The following is a 20070-nucleotide window of genomic DNA, read 5'->3' on the forward strand; positions in this document are numbered from 1 at the left end:
CATGTGTTCTAGTTATTCCAGAAGGCTGCTCACCAGCAACTTCATAAGGACAATCAGAGATGGGCAATAAATTCTGGCCTCATCAATAACATTTACATCATTTGAACAAATAACAAATGCTAAGAATGGCTTTCATCTGTTTTTGTTCTTACCTATCCATCACATCACTCGTGGGATCTCTCTAGGTGCTATCTTTGGCCCCCCTACTGCTCAATTGATTATTTACCGTTGGCACCATCATCAAACTGAAGTTAAATGATGTGAATTCTCATCTCCACCTCATCAGTACTAATCTTGATTTGTCCCCATCCTCTGATTTGTCAAGTTAAATATCAGATGGCCAGGCAAGTACAAATTTCCCCTGGATAATTATTGAGAACACCAAATACATTGTCCCTATCCACTCTTTAACCATCAATTCTAGTTCCTTCACTTTCAACTATTGTGGTTGAACTTAACTATTCACAGACTCAGAGTTTATTTGCCCCTGAGCCAAGGTTTCAACATGGTATCCAGTATATCACCAAAAGTGCCTCCTTCTACCTGTTACAACTAAGATGGGAAGAATACACTCTCCCTCTCTCTGGTCCCATGATTCCATGGGTTTCAATATCAATTTAATTGTTTTACCCACTTCCAATATGATAATATGTGTTTTCTGTACAATACACTTAGAATAAAATGATCCATCAACAGGTTTCTTTAAATCAACTGAATTATTGATTCATTACAAAGAAAGTGTTTTCAACTGTGATGCAAAATTAATTAACACAGTTTATAATATGCAAATATAAATGTTTATCCCTCTAACCTACACAAACAAGTGCCAACGCACATCAGGTAAAGGGAAAAACAAAATTAATTTTGTCTATAGAGTGCGAAGGAACTCAGAAACAGAAGTAAATCAGAAACAAAACAGAAGTGAGGAAGGGTCTCTGGACCTGAAACATTAGCTCTGATTTCTCTTCACAGATGCTGCCAGACCTGCTAAGCTTTTCCAGCAACTTATTTTCTATTTCTCTCAATAGAGATTCACTTTGGAAAAAACAACACTTTTGGCCAATAAGTCTTAGCCCTTGAAGAAAAAGGTAAAGGATAAAGTATGGAGTGTTCAGATAGCTGACAGTCTGATGTTCTGGCATACAAAGATGTGTGCGAGATCTGATGCTTCATCAGAAAACACAATATCCAGGACTCCTCAACATGCTGTTGAAGTGGACAGTCAGAGATCAGGCTTGACTCCAGGTCCCACACTGAATCCTCTACGGAAGTTTTGTTCGGAAACAAGAGAGCTGGGCTGAGAAGCTCTTTTCCTTCCCAGAAGCAGAAACAGCAACCTGACTGTTGTAAACCCAGGCAGGTGGTCTGCAGTAAACAAAACATTGTTACAGGACACATGTTTTTCAAGAAATACCTTTTTTTAAAAAATTTTTCCACTGCCTTCAAGTTCAAGTCCACAGAAATTATTAAAAATAAAGTCACTAACAACCATCTGGCTGTGCAATTGAGCCAACCCACTGCTGAAACTGTTGTTTATAATGTTACTTCCAAACCTAAATAATCTAATTCTACCCAGCCCACTCCCATTTTAGTGGGCGGCACGGTGGCACAGTGGTTAGCACTGCTGCCTCATAGCGCCAGAGACCTGGGTTCAATTCCCGCCTCAGGCGACTGACTGTGTGGAGTTTGCACATTCTCCCCGTGTCTGCATCTGGTTTCCTCCCACAGTCCAAAGATATGCAGGTTAGGTGAATTGGCCATGCTAAATTGCCCGTAGTGTTAGGTAAGGGGTAGATGTAGAGGTATGGGTGGGTTGCGCTTTGGCGGGGCGGTATGGACTTGTTGGGCCGAAGGGCCTGTTTCCACACTGTAAGTAATGTAATCTAATTTTACCACCTTGCGTCAACCTGGGCTCATTCCATTCTGTTACTATTTCACCAAGTCTTGTTTAATTATTTCACTGTTCTCATTGACATCTGTTGGTTCCCAATTGCAAGCAGATTTTAAATTCTCCCTCTTGTGGCTAAATACTTGCATTGCTTCACTTTCTGAAAATGTGTTGCTCGAAAAGCGCCGCAGGTCAGGCAGCATCCAAGGAGCAGGAGAATCGACGTTTCGGGCATGAGCCCTTCTTCAGGCTCTTGCCCGAATCATCAGTTCTCCTTTCACACTTTCAGCTCTGATCTCCAGCATCTGCAGTCCTCACTTTCTCCTTGCTTCACTTTCTGTTCACTTTGTTACCTCTGTCCAGCTAAACAGATATTAGAGATCTCTGAATTGCTCCATTCTGGCTCTTGGTTTCATCAATTCCCTTTGACCACTGTGCCTTAACAATCTCACCCACATCTCAAAAGTTGCCCCTGTACCTCTCACCTCTCTCTAATGTCCTTTAAGGCCATCCTTAAACCTGACCCTTTTTGCCATAGGCTTTGCATACTGATCCAAACATAATTTTAATTGCTCAGTGTCCTATGTTATATAAGAAGCACCTGTGAAGAATTTTGGAAAGCTTTGCTATGTTAAAGATGCAACACAATTGTTGGGTTAGATACAGGATAAGATAAAAAATGTTGAAAGGGAAACCATGAAAAATAGAAATCTGAAGTTCAAAGGTTTACTTTTGATTTGTGGAAGTAAATTGACAGGGACAACAATGTACACAATCTGTTGAAGTCTTATAAACTTATATCTGTCAGGTAGGGAGGAAGAGTAAGAAAAATAAAGGAGATTGGGGAAGACGGAAGAATTATTTTGGTTTAAAACTGTGTGGTTATAATTCTAGTGAGTAATTCATCTTCACAGGAGTTTTTCAGGTCATCTTCAGCTTCTTCATCAATTACCTTCTTTCCGTTAGGTGGGAAAATGTATTGACAGTTGCATGATGTTATCATCATTAGCAACTCTTCAGATATTGAAGCAGTTAATGTCCAAATGCAGCAATACCTGGGTCAATACCTGGGACTGAAAAGTAGCAAATAACACACAAGTGCCAGGCAATGACCATTGCCAACAAATTCATGTTCAGAAATGTATTGTTCTGTTTCGTGCATTGACCCTTTATAGCAAATGTCATGATCACATAAACAAGTATTTTTAAAACAGAAAACAAGATCAGAGAATAATTGCAAAACTTTCAAAGGTTCGTAGATTGCAGAACACAAAGCAGAACTTTGAACTAATAGATTGTATATTTTCATTGAGTGCAAAAGGAATCTGTACATTAATATGAGTTGAGAAATCATGGTTTGTTTACAAACTGGTTAACATGGATTAATTGGACCAAACGGTCTGTTTCCCTGCTGTACATCTCTATGACTCTATAATTTTAGTCACCAAAGGGATTTTGATGATCTGTTTATATTCAAATAAAACAAGGTTTCAAACATACTTTGGACAAATTTTGTGCTTTTCAAACCCAATTCGATGCTATAATCAAATGAAACCATAGCCCCTGTTGAATAATTTTGTAAGAATGATTTCATGTTTTTAGTGCTGACAGTTAAACTGTGATGACTTTCTTCCTTCTTGAAAGGAGCTCTTTGTGTTCCGACATGAGTTGGCCATGCTGCGGATATCTACCTTGATGGGCATAGTGATGTTTGGAGGGATGTTTGGTCTCTTTTATGGTCAGCTGTCAAATGTTATAGCTGTAAGTATGGTTCCTATGGTCTTCACATAGAGTTATTTTTCTTTATTCCATCAAGGGATGTGGATGTCGCTGGCCTTTCCAGCATTCATTGCCTAGCCCTAAGTGCCCTTGAACTGATTAGTTCTTTAGGCCATTTTAGAGGCCAATTAAGAGTCAAGTACATTGCTGTGGGGTGGCCAATCAGATTGGCTAGGAGATCCAGAGGATGGGGCTTAATCTAATCAAGGGACACAAGTCCCATTTATACCAACATAGCTCACCTCAGTGCATGACAGCTGCAGGATTGGCCTGTCCCAGACCTGTCATCGAACCACCAGCTGTCCATCTTCCAGAGAGGGCAGAGCTATTTCTACCCTCTCTCTCCACTGACCCTCTCAACCACCCCTTGTAATTTTCTGCCCAGAGTTTCAGACGACAATATTTCATCAGAAGGCAACCTCCTAATTGTTTTTAAATGTATCCATTACTCTGTGCTTCTGGGTGACACTGCTGCCTCACAGCTCAAGGGACCTGGGTTTGATTCTATGCTTGGCCGACTGACGATGTGGTGTTTGCACATTATCCCCATGTTTGTGTGTGTTTCCTCTGGATGTGCTGGTTTCCTCCTACCATCTAAAGATGTGCAGGTTAGGTGGATTAGCCATGGGAAATGCAGAGTTAGAGGGATAGGGAAGGGAGTGGTCTGGTTAGGGTGCTCTTCAAAGGGATGGTATGGACTCAATGGGTTGAATGGCCTGCTTCTACAGTGTGGTGATTCTGTACTGCTCTGCCTATAATAAATAATGTGTTGATTTGAAGATCCTTCACTGATCTAATGTCACTGACCGGTGAAGCAGAGTGGGATAACTTTTTATCTCACCATTAGAGTGGATGAAACAATCTTTTTTGGAGAAGTGTTTTTAAATTGTTTTAACATTGTGACTCTTAAAAAAAAGTATATGAATGATTCAATGGAGAGTGTAGGAAGGTGCAGCTGAGAAGTGACTCAGGAGGGTTCTTAGATGAATCAGCTTAGTCACCGCAATTGAGGAGGAGAGCGCAGAACAGCTGGTGTCAGCGAACTGTGCAAGAGCATCCAAAACACAGCGCTGCTGAGAAGCGACTGAAAAGGATTTTGGGAGGAGTCAGTTTACTTAATGCAACTGCCCATAAATAAAACAGAGACAAGGAATAATGGAACAGCCATGTTTTGAGAAGGGGCTACTTTGTGGCTGCAATGCTGTTGGAGATTTAATTGTGGGCTCGGGTGAATATCAGGCTTTAGTGAGGAAGGCAATCAGCAACAAAGTAAGAAGAAGGTAAGATTCTATCATTTGCCTTCCTGTGAAGGGTCAGAGTCGGCAGTTAAAGCAGTGGTATGATCCTCCTGCAAGATCTGAGAGATCAGAGAACAGTTTAGTGGTCCCAACAACTATGTCTGCAGGGAATGTGATTGACTGCAGCTCCTCACAAACTACGTGGTTTGGTTGGAGCAGTAGCTGGGCACACTGAAGAGCATAAGGGGCAGAGGGAGTGATAAACTCTCGTTACAGTGGTATAGTAACACTGCAGGTTCAGTTAGGTAAATGGGTAACTGCCAGGAGAGACTGGCAGGTAATGTGGGTACTGTGGGTATTCCCCTCTCTAACAGGTATATTGTTTTGGATACTGTTGGGGTTGGGGTGGGGGGGCGGGGGTGAGGTGTGTAGTAGACCAGGGTTGGGCAAATTCTAAGCGAGCATTTTTTGTTGGGGACTCGCTAGTCAGGGGCACAGACAGACATTTTTGTGGCTGCAATTGAGACTCCAGAACGAGAGTAGAAAAATACAAAAAAGGTACAGAAGGGCATTTTTTTCACACAGAGGGTGGTGAGTATCTGGAATGAACTGACAGAGATAATGATGGAAGCAAATACAATTTTGTCATTTAAGAAACATTTAGACAGGTACATATAAGGGATATGTATGGAGAGATATGGGCCAAATGCAGGCAAATGGGACTACTTAATTGTGAAAATGGACAGGTTGGGTTGAAGGGCCTGTTTCCATGTTGTGAACTTCCATGGCTCTAAGTGTTGAGTGAATCGCTTCCAGGAATTTTCAGCATCACGGATGGCAGTCTTCCACAAATATGATACCCTCCATTGACATCAAGAAACAGATACTGAAACGGCTACAGGCCCTGACAACATTCCTGCAATAGCACTGAAAACTTGTCCTCCAAAACCTGCTGCACCCCTAGCCAAGCTGTTCTAGCATGGCTACAACACTGACATGTACCCATCAATGTGGAAAAATGTCCATGTATGTACACAAAACCCAACCAACTACTGTCCCATCAGTCCATTCTGGATCATGAGTAAAGTCATGGAAAGTTTCATTCAACAGTGCTAACAAGCAGGATCTGCTTAGCAATAACTCATTTAGTGGCACCTAGGTTGGGTTCCACCAGAGCCACTGAGCACTTCATGTCAGTGGTCAAGTTCAAACATAGTTCAAACATGTTGAGATTGACAGCCCTTGACCTCAAGGTTGCATCTAACCAAGAAGCCCTATCAAAACTGGAATCAACAGCAATCAAGGGGCAAACACTGTGCTGGTTGGAGTCATGCCTGGCACATAGGAAGATGGTTGTGATTGTTGGAGGTCAGTCAGCTCAGCTCCAGAACACCACTGCAGGAATTCCTCAAGTTAGTATCCTACATATCTTTCGTTGCTTCATCAATGACTATCCTTCCATCATAAGAACTAGGGTTGTTCAGCATCATTCATGACTCCTCAGGAGAATATGTTCAAATGCTACAAGATCTGTACCAAGCTTAGGGTGACAAGTAGAAACTAACATTTGTGCCACACAAATGCCAGGCAATGACCATCTCCAATAAGAGGCAATTTAAACACCACCCCTTTACTTGCACTACTTGCACTGGAATTACCATCACTATATAGAAGAGCAGCTCGGAGGCTAGGAATACTTAAGCGAGTAACTCACCTTCTGCTTGCCCAAAGCATGTCCATAATGCATTAGTTACGAGTATGATAGAATTCCCTTGCCTGATAAGTATTCTCAAAAATCCAACACCTAGGCTTCTGCTCTGTCTTCTGGATACTAAGTTTCCTGACCTACAATCTGACCACAATCAGTGAAGACAGATAACAGCGCCTCCTCCACAATAATGCTTAACATTGGCACTGTGCAAGGATGTGTACTCAGCCCCCTACTATATTACCTGTATGCTCATAAATGTGTGGCTAAATGTTATATGAAAGCCACTTACAAGATCGCTGACGACACCCCGTTATAGGCCTGATATCCAACAATCATAAGTCAGAATTCAGGTAGGAAATAGAGTGCTTTGTGTTATGATGCAATGATGACAATCTTTCTCAATGTCACCAAAACAAGAGAACTGATCATTGACTTCAGGAAGAATGGAGGAAGACACGCCCACATCTACATCAATGGCGATGAGGTGGAAAGGGTCGAATGTGTTAAGTTCCAAGAAGTGACAATAACCAACAATCTGTCCAGGACCATCCACATTGATGCAAGAAGGCACAACAATGCCTCTTCTTCCTCAGAAGGCTTAGGAAATTTGGCATGTCCATAAGGATCCTCACCAATTTTCACAGATGCACCACAGAAAGTATTCTATCTAGGAGCATAATGACTTGGTGCAGCAACTGCTCTACCCAGGACTGTAAGAAACTACAGAAAGTTGTGTACACAGCCCAGATCATCATGAAAATCAGCCTCCCATCCATGGACTCTGACTACATTTCTCACTGCCATGGAAAGGCTACTGGTATCGTCAAATACCCCTTCCATCCTGTTAATACTCTTTTCCAACCTTCTCCGTCAGGCAGAAGATGCTGAAGCTTGAACACATGTATCAGTAGGTTCAAAGACAGCTTCTTCCCTGCTGTTTTTATGCAGTTGAATGGGCCGCTCTAATTTCAATTCTAATGTTGATATTGCTTTTGTGCACCTCCTGTGCAGCCATAATCTTGCTCTGTCTAAACACCCTATGATCTGTATTTCCTTGTCTGTTATGATCTGCCAGTACTGGTCACACAACAAAACTTTTCAATGTGCTCAGGTACATGTGACAACAACAAATCAAAGCAAAATGTGCAGCGCCAATTACAGTCAAGAAGCTTGACATCATCCAGGACAAAACAACTCGTTTGATTGGAACCACATCTACAAACATTCACTCTATCAATTACTGATGATCAGTAGCGGAAATGTTTATCATCTATAAGATGCAATTCAGAAATTCATTAAGGATCCTAGACAGCACCTTCCAAATCCTTGAAAACTTCCATCTGGGGAAAAGGAGTAAATTGTAGGATTTTAAACCATTTCTCATGTTTTAGTTATGATGATTTTAATCAATATCAGACCTGTCTTGGCTAGTTCCTTAAAGTCTTTGGACATAATTAGAAAAACTGAGGTTAACACCTGCAGAATGGCAAGGAGTGGTTGATTTGCACAGCAAGACTAGTTTTGAGCAAGGTGTAGATTAATGACAGTTTTAAAGCACAGGAGCAAAAAATAACAACAATAACAGAGTGAGATATTTTATTAGTGTAGATTACAATTGATAACTTCCTGTACAATACTTCCTTCAATCAGTTCCAGAAGCATTGTCAAAGCTAACTCATTTTTTTTTCAAAACAAATATAATGCTTAATAACATGAAATGTCATGTATAATAAAAATAGCTCATTAAATGATGGGACTATGAAACAAGAAGTGCACAAACATCTGGGAAATATAGCAGGTCACTCAGCCTCTGTGGAGATGATAAGCACATGAACATTTCAGATTGGCCATTGAGAACAGGGGGACAAGTGATGGATGAGCACTCTGATAGAATCAGAGAAAATGACAGAATTAGCAACTTGGACAGAGTAAGTCCATCATAATACCTGTTGAATGAAATAACAGAGTATCTTTAATAAATGAAAGATAGAGCATTAAAGAAACACCAATGAAATGTAACCTTTCCATCTTGTCATGCTGATGTGTTTGAGGCAGCGTGTAGTATTTAGTCAGGTGGGTGATGGTGATTGTACAAACTTCCTGCTCCTCTCCTATTAAGCTGAAGATGAAAAGGCTCATAAACAGTCTTTAAATACAGAAGCTGAATGAGCCTTTGAGGGTGCTGTTAATGCCCACCTAGGGGTCTTATCTCATTATCCAGCTAGTTGTGGTGGGGAGCTTTGCCAGGCAGTCTCTCAGGGAAGAGTGAGAGCCCTCTTCAAAGTCACTCAGTGCCTGACAGAGGCACTGAGCATAGTGAAAGGATGCTGCACTGAGATCCACCCACTAGCCATTCTTCTGCCACTTTCCAGTCATAGCCAGTGGCTTCTATCCCACCATCACTCTTTTGTGGCCCTGGATGATCCAAAGCTTCTGAAGGATGAATTTACTGGCAGTTACCACCATTCCCAGTGGCACTAATGAACACTGGAATGCTGATGGCCCCCATGATCAGCCAAGATCAGAGAGAAATGCCTGAATGACACTTAATTCCCTCACTAGAAGAGGCTCATACTCCAGCTCAGAGACAATCTCTCATCACCAACATTAAGTTCTGCCTAGCAATGTAATTAATAGCTAAGATAATACTTAGGCATGTTGAAGAAATATGGAAGAAATGGAAAATCACAAGATTATGGAATTGTTACAGCACAGAAGGAAGCTTTTCAATCCATTGTGTCTGCACCAACTCTATTACCTAATGTTTAATTTTACCTTCTGTAAAATGTACAAAAAATATTGGATCTGATAGATAGTCAAAAGCCAATGTACTAGCAGTGTATAGTGCATCCACCAACTATAAAGGGACAGAAGATGTCAGTGTCATAAAGTCATTCTGATAAGAGGTGTATTTCCAACACATCCCCACTTGTGACCATTCTTAATCCCTTCCCACCATAAAAACCTGTCTTCCTTCCCCTGTATGCTGACAGATTGGATTGGGATTGCATTTATCTGCAATAAATTTCTCAGATATTGAAGAAATTTGTGTCTGAGTAAAGTTGCTCTCAGAACTGTAGTTTTGTTTTTGACTCAAGAAATATAAGCAATATTTAGTAATGGATCAATAAAAGAAAATGTGCACTTAACTCTTTGTGTTTACAATTACTACCTTTTAACCATATCTGAATCCCTCTCCTGGATAAAATTTGTCTTCGGTGTTTTAACATATTCCATGTGTCAAGTACACTCGTGAAATATGTATCCTTGAATCTCTCATTTTAAAAATAAGCCCATCATTTTTTGGTTCCTTTGTGCAGCATGCACACTACATTGTTTATTTGACAATGTGGCAATTCAAAATGCAAGAATTTATTTTCAAAATATAACTTTTGCCAAAGTGGTTACTCATCACATATATTAATTTGTACAGCCCACAACCACATCATTCCATCACCCTTTTTTCTCTTTCCTTTTTAGCATCACCTTCAAAATTGGCAAAGTCAGTAAGGTGCACCTGTTGCACATAACAGTATCAGTCTCTGGTTACCTTGGAGGGAGAGGCTTGTTAACTTGCTGCACAAATGTACAGTCAGTAATTTCTCTATAATTAGGAGCACAAACTCCTGCTAATTTTAGCAGTGATTTCTAAATCTGTAGGAATCTGCTATATACTTTAGAACATAAGAACCAGGAGCAGGAGTGGAGCCTGTTGGAGCCTGTTCCACCATTTATTGCGATCATGGCTGATCCCAACTTGGCCTGAACTCCACTTTCCTACTTGCTCCCCATAGCCCTTTAAACCATTACTAATTAAAAATCTGTCCATTATCTCCTTAAACATGCTCAATGTCCTGGCATCCACTGGACTCTAGGATAGTGAATTTGACAGATTCACGACCCTTTGAGAGAAATAATTCATCCTCATCTCTGTTTTTAATCTGCTATCCCTAAGAAACATCCTTTCTGTCTCTCATTTGTCAATACTCTTTAGCATCTTATATAGCTTAATTCAATCTCAACTCAGTCTTCTAAACTGCTCAATTTCTCTTGATAAGACAAGTTTTTCTTCCCTGGAATTAGTCCAGTGAGCCTTCTCTGAACTGCCTCATATGTAATTATATCCTTCCTCAAGGAAGGGGACCAAACTGTACACAGTTCTCCAGATATGGTCTCACCAGTGTCTTGTACAGTTGCAACAACACCTCTGTACTCCATTCCTTTGGCAGTAAGTGTCAAAAATCCATGTTCCCTCATTACCACCCTGCTATACCTGCATACTGACTTTGTGATTCACTTAATGTGCTGCAGGGATGTTACTCTCCACCAGGTGGAGCTAATGGTCATAGTTCGCATAACCCAGCTTTGCTGCATGGCTCCATCATTAACTAAAATTTAACTCATTTTGATCTCATGGATTTTATGATTTTGAATCTTCCTACATTATTCTTTCTTTTTTTGCCATTTGTTCTTCATTTTTAAGGCGATTGCAGCTACATTGATCAGTTTGTGTGGCTCATTCTCTACAGACTCATTATTAGAAGGCAGATGGGAATGCTCAATGCAGCAAGGAGATTGGGATGACAAGGTTTCCAGAAATGTGCTTGTTTCATGTCAATCCGGCAAGTTAAGTTTGCAGCCAATATTTGAAGTCCAAGAATATGTTGCTCCAGCATCTATCCAGCTAATTTTAAATACTCCTGATTTTTAAGTCAATAAATGAGGTGAGAAAGCATATTGTAAGCATAATCAAATGAATACATTATTGGCAAAATTGGATCCCTGTCATTTATTAACTGCAATAGTGGTGGAGAGGTGGTACATTTAATTTTTAAAACCCAGAAAACAACTATATTATTTATTCATTAAATTCCACTGTCATGGGCATTACCTGTGTCTCTGAATTACTCGTACATTGTCCCTACCCCTACACCATCACCTCCCTCTTCATTCATAAGGTAGACAGAGAAGTTAGTTTAACCAGCGATTTAGAGGAGAGTAGTAACTTTGCAGCTCAACAGAATCAAAAAGCCTGCCACAGATGCTCCAGTAATCCCAAGGAGATATTCAATTGGTGTCAGAGACACCATTGTGAAAGCCAGACACCATTCCATGGAAGATATGCTCTCAGTTCTACAAAAATAGAGCACTTAGGTCCATCGGGATACTTTTAAACATATGTGTAAAGGCTAAACAAGTTAGTCATTATACTAATAACCATTTAGTTGTCCAAAATTTGAGTATTGCTGAAAAAATATAAATTTTATTGAAGGTTTTTGTCTTACATTCGTCAGGACATTTCACATTGGGATACCAAAATAAATCTGAAAGTACTTTTACACAAATGGAAATTATGTTGCTGTCCTAACTACCACACAATCTGGGCAAATAAATCAGGGATGTTGGAATAAATGCTATTGCAATGTGAAGCAATGAGAGCTGTAGAAATGGATAGTGAGGCATTCAGACCTTCTGATACAATTATGTCAAAGAAAGCACAGAGAGGCTATGTACCATTTTTCCATAGACATCATACCTATTACAACAGCATCAAATGGACTGAGTATTTTAAATTGTAAGGTAACTGTCAGTCTCACTTCTCACTTCAAATTGAAGACTTTGATTACAAGATGTTCAAAACACACGTAGGCCTCTATTTGCTAAATATGTGAAAATCATAATTCTAAACTATTGTATCCAAAATGTATGCTAAAAATATTTATTTATGTTTTAAAACCATTTTTGCCAACAGGATATGACAACAATTGAAAGGATGTCAAGTAATCTTGATGAGATGTGAGTATTGAAGGGATTTCCTCCTTCTTTATCCCAAGGGAAAATGTTTGTGTTTTAGTGGAAGTGTTAAAATACTGAAGTTGTTGATTTAGTTTAATTCATTAGATCATTCAATTTTCAGTACCATGTTAGCACAATAACTAATTGATTTTATTCCCATATTTGTGCAGTGGGAAATTAGATGCTGGAAGTAAAAGTATCAAAATGCTTAAATTAACCATCTTATAATAGCCATTTTTTGATAATTAAAGCATTGAAGTGCATCATCATGTTCTAATTAATCACTAATAGGCTGCACCAAGAAATACATAAAACACTTCACACCATACAGAAAGATTTTCTGATCGTACGTTTTGTATCTGAAAATTATATATAATTTATAAATATGTCGGATATATTATACATATTTATATATAATAAAATATATAATCTATTTTATACATAATGTATATATAATATGTAATATAATATTTAATTTATATTTATAATTAGTTATAATTAGTGTTATGGGTCCATATGCTCTGTGCACACATTCAGCAGACTCTACCAGCTCCTCAGAGATTTCTTTCAAGATATTGTTTCAAAATATCCAATTATATCTTGTTTGATAGTCTACTTCAAATATGTAATTTTATCCCATTTCAATGTTTCACCCAGAGTACAATTGTAAATGTCAAATGCTTAATATGGTAAAGATTTAATTTTACTTTTTGGGTCATAATAAGCAAACAGCACTACATCTGTCAAGCTGTTGTTCTAAAATTGCTGCAATACTCAATGGGAGTGCTGCCTCCTACTAATGCTCTTATCTGTAGGTTGAAGTCCAGCAAGCCCTGGCAGCAGACTTTCTCAGAAGTGTTTGGCACCCGCTGGAAGATCCTGTGGTTTATTCCATTCAGACAGAGGCAACAGCTGCGAGTTTCCTATCATCACGCCAATCACGTTTAACAGATGGAAGCTGAAAAGATGAGATCTCCTGTGTCAAAGTACTTAGCAGCATTTCCGGTGATACGTCCATCCCCATGTTCAATTTGGCACTTGACATTTCTTCCAGCAGCAATGTTGCATTCCAAGTAATATTCTGATCGAACTGTGTGCCTGTAAAGAAGATCTGTTTTAAGGACACTTTGAGTATGGGATACAACGTTATAAAAATATTAGCTATTTTAAAAACATTCATAAACAATCTATTATCAATGTTAAGAGATAGAGGACTTCCATTATCAACCAATTTCTGCCTGGTTTATGGTGAAGGGTTAATAGAATGATCATTTTGATAAAAACAACTCTAATTTTATTTTGTTCTTTTGGGAACTTCTTCAACAAAGCATGTACAAAAGTTGTGAAAGGTGCCAGCAATATTGTGAAGTTTAATTCATAAACATGAATCATTTTTGATTACAACAATTATAATTCTACATTGTGGAGATAAAAAAAGGTCTATCACAGAGATGTCAAACGTTGTAATTCCACATGCCAGTATGAAGAAGAATGCATAAATAGTTATTTGGTAGTACAAAACTTAAATGTTGCTGAAAAATACACATATTGTTGAAGCTTTTCATCTGACCATCAACAGGACATTTGCAATCCTTTCAAGACTGGAAGCTTTATCAAAAATGGGTCTTTTTCCAGCAAAGATTGCACAGAGCAATTGTTTGAGATTTTTCAAAGAATTATGCTGTGGATTTAAAATAAGTTATTTCATATTACTTTCCCTTCCTGATTATATTTTGAATGGTTTTGTACGTTCAGTTTCTGTAGTTTATTTCTATCAATGTGTAAGTTTTGCATCAAACATTGCTGGTGTGGTTAACTATTTTTGTCACTCATGTGTGCTACGTGAGTTTTTTTTAAATAGAAAAATTTGTTAAGAATACTTGCTAGACATATGGAAATTCTCAGTCGAAGGGGTCTTGGTGTCTCAGATGTACCAAATTTCATGGGAAAGCAAAATGAATGAAGTTTATTTAAGTCTAATAAAATTAATGTGACCCAGCCCTGTGGGAAACAGTTTACAAGGTAGAAAATCAAATTGAACAAATTTTTTTGTCAAGTGCCTGTAATTTAGTGATTTTTATTGTGACAGCGCATTTGGCTTGTTCTGATCAAATCAGGAACCAAAGATGTTATATAACCGTTCAGACAAGCTTTAACTATAAAGTAAATTATGATTTTCTTTTGAAACAACCTGCAGTAATTTGTTGCAATGATGTTGTTGTGTCCTGATTTTCAGACCATAGATTGTGCAGATCTTTCCATTGTGATGTATTTTAAAAATCTTTGTGAATTGCACTAAGTGTGTGTTACCTCTCCCTTTCGAGAATATCTGAGTGCATGGTTCATACGGTTTACATAGTTGGACGCGTTGCAATAGTAAATTCTTATACATTCTACAATCAGAATTCTCTTGTGTGAATTCTTGAGAGATAATGTCTTCTAAAAACATAAAATATAGGAGCAGAATTAGGCCGTTTGTCCCACTGAGTCTGCTTTACTGTTCAATCATGGCTGATATATTTCTCAACCCAATTCTCCTGCCTCCTACCCATTACCCTTGACTGCCTTCTTAATCAAGAATTTATCTATCTCCATATTAAATAGACCCAAAGCCTCCAAAGCCTTCTGCAGCAGTGAGTTCCACAGATGGACAGCACCCTATGGCTGAAGACATTCCTCCTCATTTCAGTTTTAAAGGGTCATCTTGTCATTCTGAGGCTGTGATCTCAGGTTCTAATCCCTCCCACTAGTGGAAACATCTTCTCCATGTTATCTATACAGGCCTCTCAGTAACCTGTAAGTTTCAAGGAGATTCCACCCATATCCTTCTTCATTTCATCAAGTATAGATCCAGAATCCTCAACTGTACCTTATATGACAAGTTCTTCACCCCATGATTTTCCTCTGGACCCTCTCCAAGGCCAGCACATCTTTCCTTACATAAAGAGCCCAAAACTTCTCACAATATTCCAAATGTGGTCTGACCACAGGATGAAAAAGCCTCAACAGTACATCTCTACTCTTGTATTCTAATCCTCTAAAATGAATATTACCTTTGACTTCCTAACTGCCAACAAAGCCTGCATGTTAGCCTTAAGAGACTCCTGAACCAGGACTCAAGATTTCCAAAGACTTTACCCCATTTAGAAAACAATCTATGCCTCAGTTCTTCCTCCCAATGTGTAAAATTTCATACTTTTCCTCATTGTATTCCATGTGCCACAACTTTATCCACTCTCCTAACCTGCCTAAGTCCTTCTGCAGCCTTCGTACATGTTCATCACTACCTCTGCCTCCACCTATCTTTATGTCATCTATAAAATAAGGAACAATGCACTCAGTTCCTTCGTCTGAATTGTTAATATATAACATGAATAGTTGGGGTCCCAACATTGACCCCTGCAGAACCCTACTAGTCAACTGGTTGCCTTCCTGAAGAAGACCCCTTTATCCCACTTTCTGTCTTCTGCTAGTCATTCCATCCTCTATCCATGCCAGTAGCTTGCCCCTTGCACCATGGGCTCTTCTGTCCTTTATGACACCTTGTGTGCCTCTGGAAATCCAACTAAATCACATCTGCTGGCTGTCCTTTGTCTAACTTGCTTGTTACCTCCTAAAAGAATCCTAACAGGTTTGTCAGGCATGACTTCTCCTTAACGAAGCTGTGCTGACTCAGTCCGATTTTACCATTCACTTCCAAATACTCAGCAATCTCACCCTTAATCATAAACTCTAAAATCTTACCAATGGCCATGGTCAGGCTAACAGGTCTATAATTTCCCATCATTTTAGTAAATGGTAAATCAATATGGTTGTAATATTAATTGTTAAGTTAATTGGCGACCCTCTGCTGCCTTTATGCCTTTTGGTGGTTAGTAATTCAGAGTACAATGCTTAATCCCTGCTGCATATGTTTTAAATTACTGTGGAACTGCTGCTTAACTAGATTCTTTCAGACCTGTGTTTTGCCTTTTTTTTCCTTACAATCCTAAAGGGGCTAGTTTCATGCTGAGTGTGGTTTATGGGTTGCAGCGACAGTTCCCAATCTCCTCCAAGCAAAAGGTCTTCATTTGGAAACCTAGGCAATGTGTTAATAAAAATACTCACTTGGAGAGCATCACTATCTTTCCCTCATGCAACACTTTGCAGCAGAGAAGACTGGACTGTAATGAAGACTGAGATTGAATGATTTCCTCCACCTTTTCCGACCAGTGGCATGAATAGCTCTTGCAGTTGTCAACACTTCATTCAGTGTAGATCAAGCACCTAACATGGATTGCTTGGTTCAATGGAAGTTTGGATATGCATTTACTCATCCAAACTATCAGAGGAGGTGAATTTACAAGACACTTTACCAGGAACAGGGTAAAGACTGTATGATACAGTCACATTGTTGTATTCCTCTCTTTCTCAAACACAAATTAGCAGCAAAAAGCAAAACGTGATTATAAAGATCATATAAAAGTTTTGCGATGTAAATAATGGCAGGTGGCCAGCATGGGACCCTCCTGAAATGTTAAGGTTTAGCAGGTGTTGACTCTTCCAGGAGTGGATTTCATCTAAAACATTCCTTTGCAAATTGCAATAGCCATGTGATGTTATAATTTATAAAATATATCCAATTTTCATCAATAGACTTTTTTTAGAATCCCTAAAGTGTGGAAACAGGCTCTTCGACCCAACAATTTCATACCAACTCTCCAAAGAGTAACCCTATCTTATATTTACCTGCCTAATGCACTGAGCCTACACAACCCTGAACACTATAGGCACTTTAGCATAGCCAATTCATGTAACCTGCACATCTTTGAATTGTGAGAGGAAACCAGAGCAAACCCGCGCAGACTCAGGGAGAATGTGCAAACTCCACACAGTCACCTGACGCTAGGAGCAAACCCAGATCCCTGGCACTGTGAGGCAGCGTTGCTAACCACTGAGCTACTGTGCCACCCCATAGTGGGATTTAATTCACTGTCCATCATGATAACAAATTGGCCACTACTTGCATAATCAAATGTATAGAATAAGAAGCAGCGTTTGTCAGCATTTCTAGATAGGTTTATCATTTATTAATGTTAAGCAGTGTGTAATTTGATGAACAGTTTTGGCAATTATAAAATTGTGTTTGTACAATTCCCTGTTTTTTATTGATGTGGGCCATCTTATCAAACATAGGTTGATAGGTTGTCAATTACAATGAGGTGTGAAAGCATGTTGGTTGTAGAGCTTGTGTGCTTGGTTTTAATAAAAACAGATATGTTCCTGTAAGTACTATGTGATTTATTTTATTTCAAGTGACATAGAGTCATCAAGATCTGCAGCACAGTATAAAGCCCTTTAGCCCATCAAGACTGCAGTGGTCAAAAACAACCACCTAACTATTCTAATCACATTTCCAGCCCATATCATAGTGTGAATCATAGAAATCCTACAGTGCAGGTGGAGGCCATTTGGCCCATTGAGTCTGCAACCACATTCTGGACAACATCCCATTCTACCCTTGTAACCACACATTTACCCTAATTAACCGACTTAGCCTGCACATCCCTGAACACTTACAGAGTCAAAACGTGTTGACACAGACGCTCCAGCGTCTGCAGTCCTCACTTTCTCCTAATCATATACAGGTCAATTTAGCATGGCCAAACCTGCAGGAAGAAACCAGAGCACCTGGAGGAAACCCACGCAGACACAAGGAGAATGGGCAAACTCCAGATTTATATCCTCTTGTAATCTAAGACAATCCTTCTTACTATTTACAACTCCATCAACTTCTGTATCATCTGTGAACTTACTGATCAACCCTTCTATTTTCCAGTCTAAACATTTATGTATACCACAAACGGCAAGGCCCCAGTGCTGATCCCCCTGGAATGCCATTGGACACAGCCATCAGTTACATAAAACCATCATAGAAATGATGTGCAGGAAAGGCAAAGTTACAGAGATCATGGGGGATTTCAATATGCAGGTGAACTGGGTAAATCAGGTTGGTAGTAGATTGTGTTATGAAGTTGAAGATGTGTAATGTACCTTTAAGAGAATGTGAATCCTGTTCTGCACTTAGAGTTTATAAGCACCTGTGTTCTATGATCAGAAAGTAGTCTCAGAGTGTACTGGAAAATTGAAAATATGTTACATTTGACTGTGAAATGGATACCTGAGTTGTTTGCCGATTTGACAACAGTTTGAATTTAACCAATCAGTTTAAATTATGCCCCATGATACTAAAACCTAATTGAGTTTGTATTCATTACTTTGCCAACATTGAAACAATGAGATGATCCAATGTTGGGGATTAAAAAAATGCAAGCATTTTGAAAATTGGAGACAGAGCAGCTATCATCAATGCAGATCCAAGAAATGAGGAAGCATTCTCCATCAAAGGTACCTTTTTCATATGAAACATATTTGCCATAAAAAGAAAGAGGACGACCCAGGGAGATCTTCAGCTAGAAGAAGACAGACACTGAAGATGACAGCCACCAAGTGGTTTTGAAATCAAATTGATGTAATTCTGATAAGAGTTCTAATGGAACAGAATATTGTTATAGAGTTGGATGCAGATAATAAGCAGTTAAGAGAAAGGGGGCTGAGAATTGTGAATGGAAGTTGTTTAATGTTCGCTTTTAGAGTTAAAAAAATGTTGCTTTTTTTTAAGTAGTGGAATTTGGGGTGTTCCCTGTCATTTGTACTTTAACAGATTGTAAGGCAAGGTGAACTTGTCTCGGTATTTGGTTTAATTAACAGAAGGGTTCACTGCCATGTTGTAGCAGATTGGGGAGGGGGTGCAGTGGGGGAGGTCAGGTCCAAGATTTGGACAGGTTTAGACAGATCCAATCTGAGATTTGGACAGATTTGTGTTATGAAAGATCCCAGTAGATTTAAACACTTGCCATTTAGTGTCCTAGTTCTTAAAAAAAAGTAGGTGAGTTTTTTTTTTCAATTTCAGTTACTTGTGGTTGGTTAAATTAAAAATGAGGGAAATGGTTCTTAAGATTGCTAAAGATTGCTGAGGGTTTGAAAATGCTTCCCAAATTTGCCGAGAAACTTTAGAAAGACAGAGGAAGGGCAGACTTTTAGAATTAGCAAATAAGTTAGAATTGGATTTAACCAGGGACAAAAGGAAAGCTGAAATTGAAATGAAGTTGGTCAAGCACTTAGTTGTATCAGAGAAACAGACAGGTTCAGTAGAGTTAGAATAACTTAAATTGCAATTGAGGCAAAAGCAGTTAGAAGATAAAGAAAGGGAAGGAAGAGCCATGAGAGAAGAGAGAGAAAGAGAGGGAAAAAAAGACAGGAAAAAGAAAAGGGGAGAAAATTCTTAGCTGAGCAAAGAGAGAGAGAGAATTTGGATTTCAGAAGTGGTGAATTAATTTTGAAAGTGAAACTAATAGGATGGAGATGAAGAGAGAGGGTAGTGATTTATACAAAAATGTTAAAACATTGTCACAGTTTGATGAGAAAGATAGGTAGAAGACAGAGGGTGGTGGTGGAGGGTTGTTTTTCACACTGGAGGCCTGTGACCAGTGGAGTGCCACAAGAATCAGTGCTGGATACTTTTTGTCATTTACATAAATGATTTGGATGCAAGAATAAGAGGTACAGTTAGTAAGTTTGCAGATGTCACCAAAATTGGAGGTGTAGTGGACAGCGAA

General features: G+C 39.1%; 1 protein-coding gene across 5 annotated transcripts in view; it reads left to right on the forward strand.

Annotated features, from left to right (window-relative positions):
* Window positions 1-17680, forward strand: part of zdhhc21 (zDHHC palmitoyltransferase 21) — a 135726-nt gene extending 118046 nt beyond the window's left edge. For all 5 annotated transcript variants that reach the window (XM_072586900.1, XM_072586902.1, XM_072586901.1 and 2 more), the window contains 3 exons: window positions 3533-3649; window positions 12369-12412; window positions 13228-17680. In XM_072586900.1, the coding sequence (XP_072443001.1) occupies window positions 3533-3649; window positions 12369-12412; window positions 13228-13360 (294 nt within the window). In that variant the 3' untranslated portion in view covers window positions 13361-17680. The remainder of the gene's footprint in view (window positions 1-3532; window positions 3650-12368; window positions 12413-13227) is intronic.
* The last annotated feature ends 2390 nt before the right edge of the window (window positions 17681-20070 follow it).

This window comes from Chiloscyllium punctatum, chromosome 2, assembly GCF_047496795.1.
Source record: "Chiloscyllium punctatum isolate Juve2018m chromosome 2, sChiPun1.3, whole genome shotgun sequence".
In the NCBI taxonomy this organism is placed as follows: Eukaryota; Metazoa; Chordata; class Chondrichthyes; order Orectolobiformes; family Hemiscylliidae; genus Chiloscyllium; species Chiloscyllium punctatum.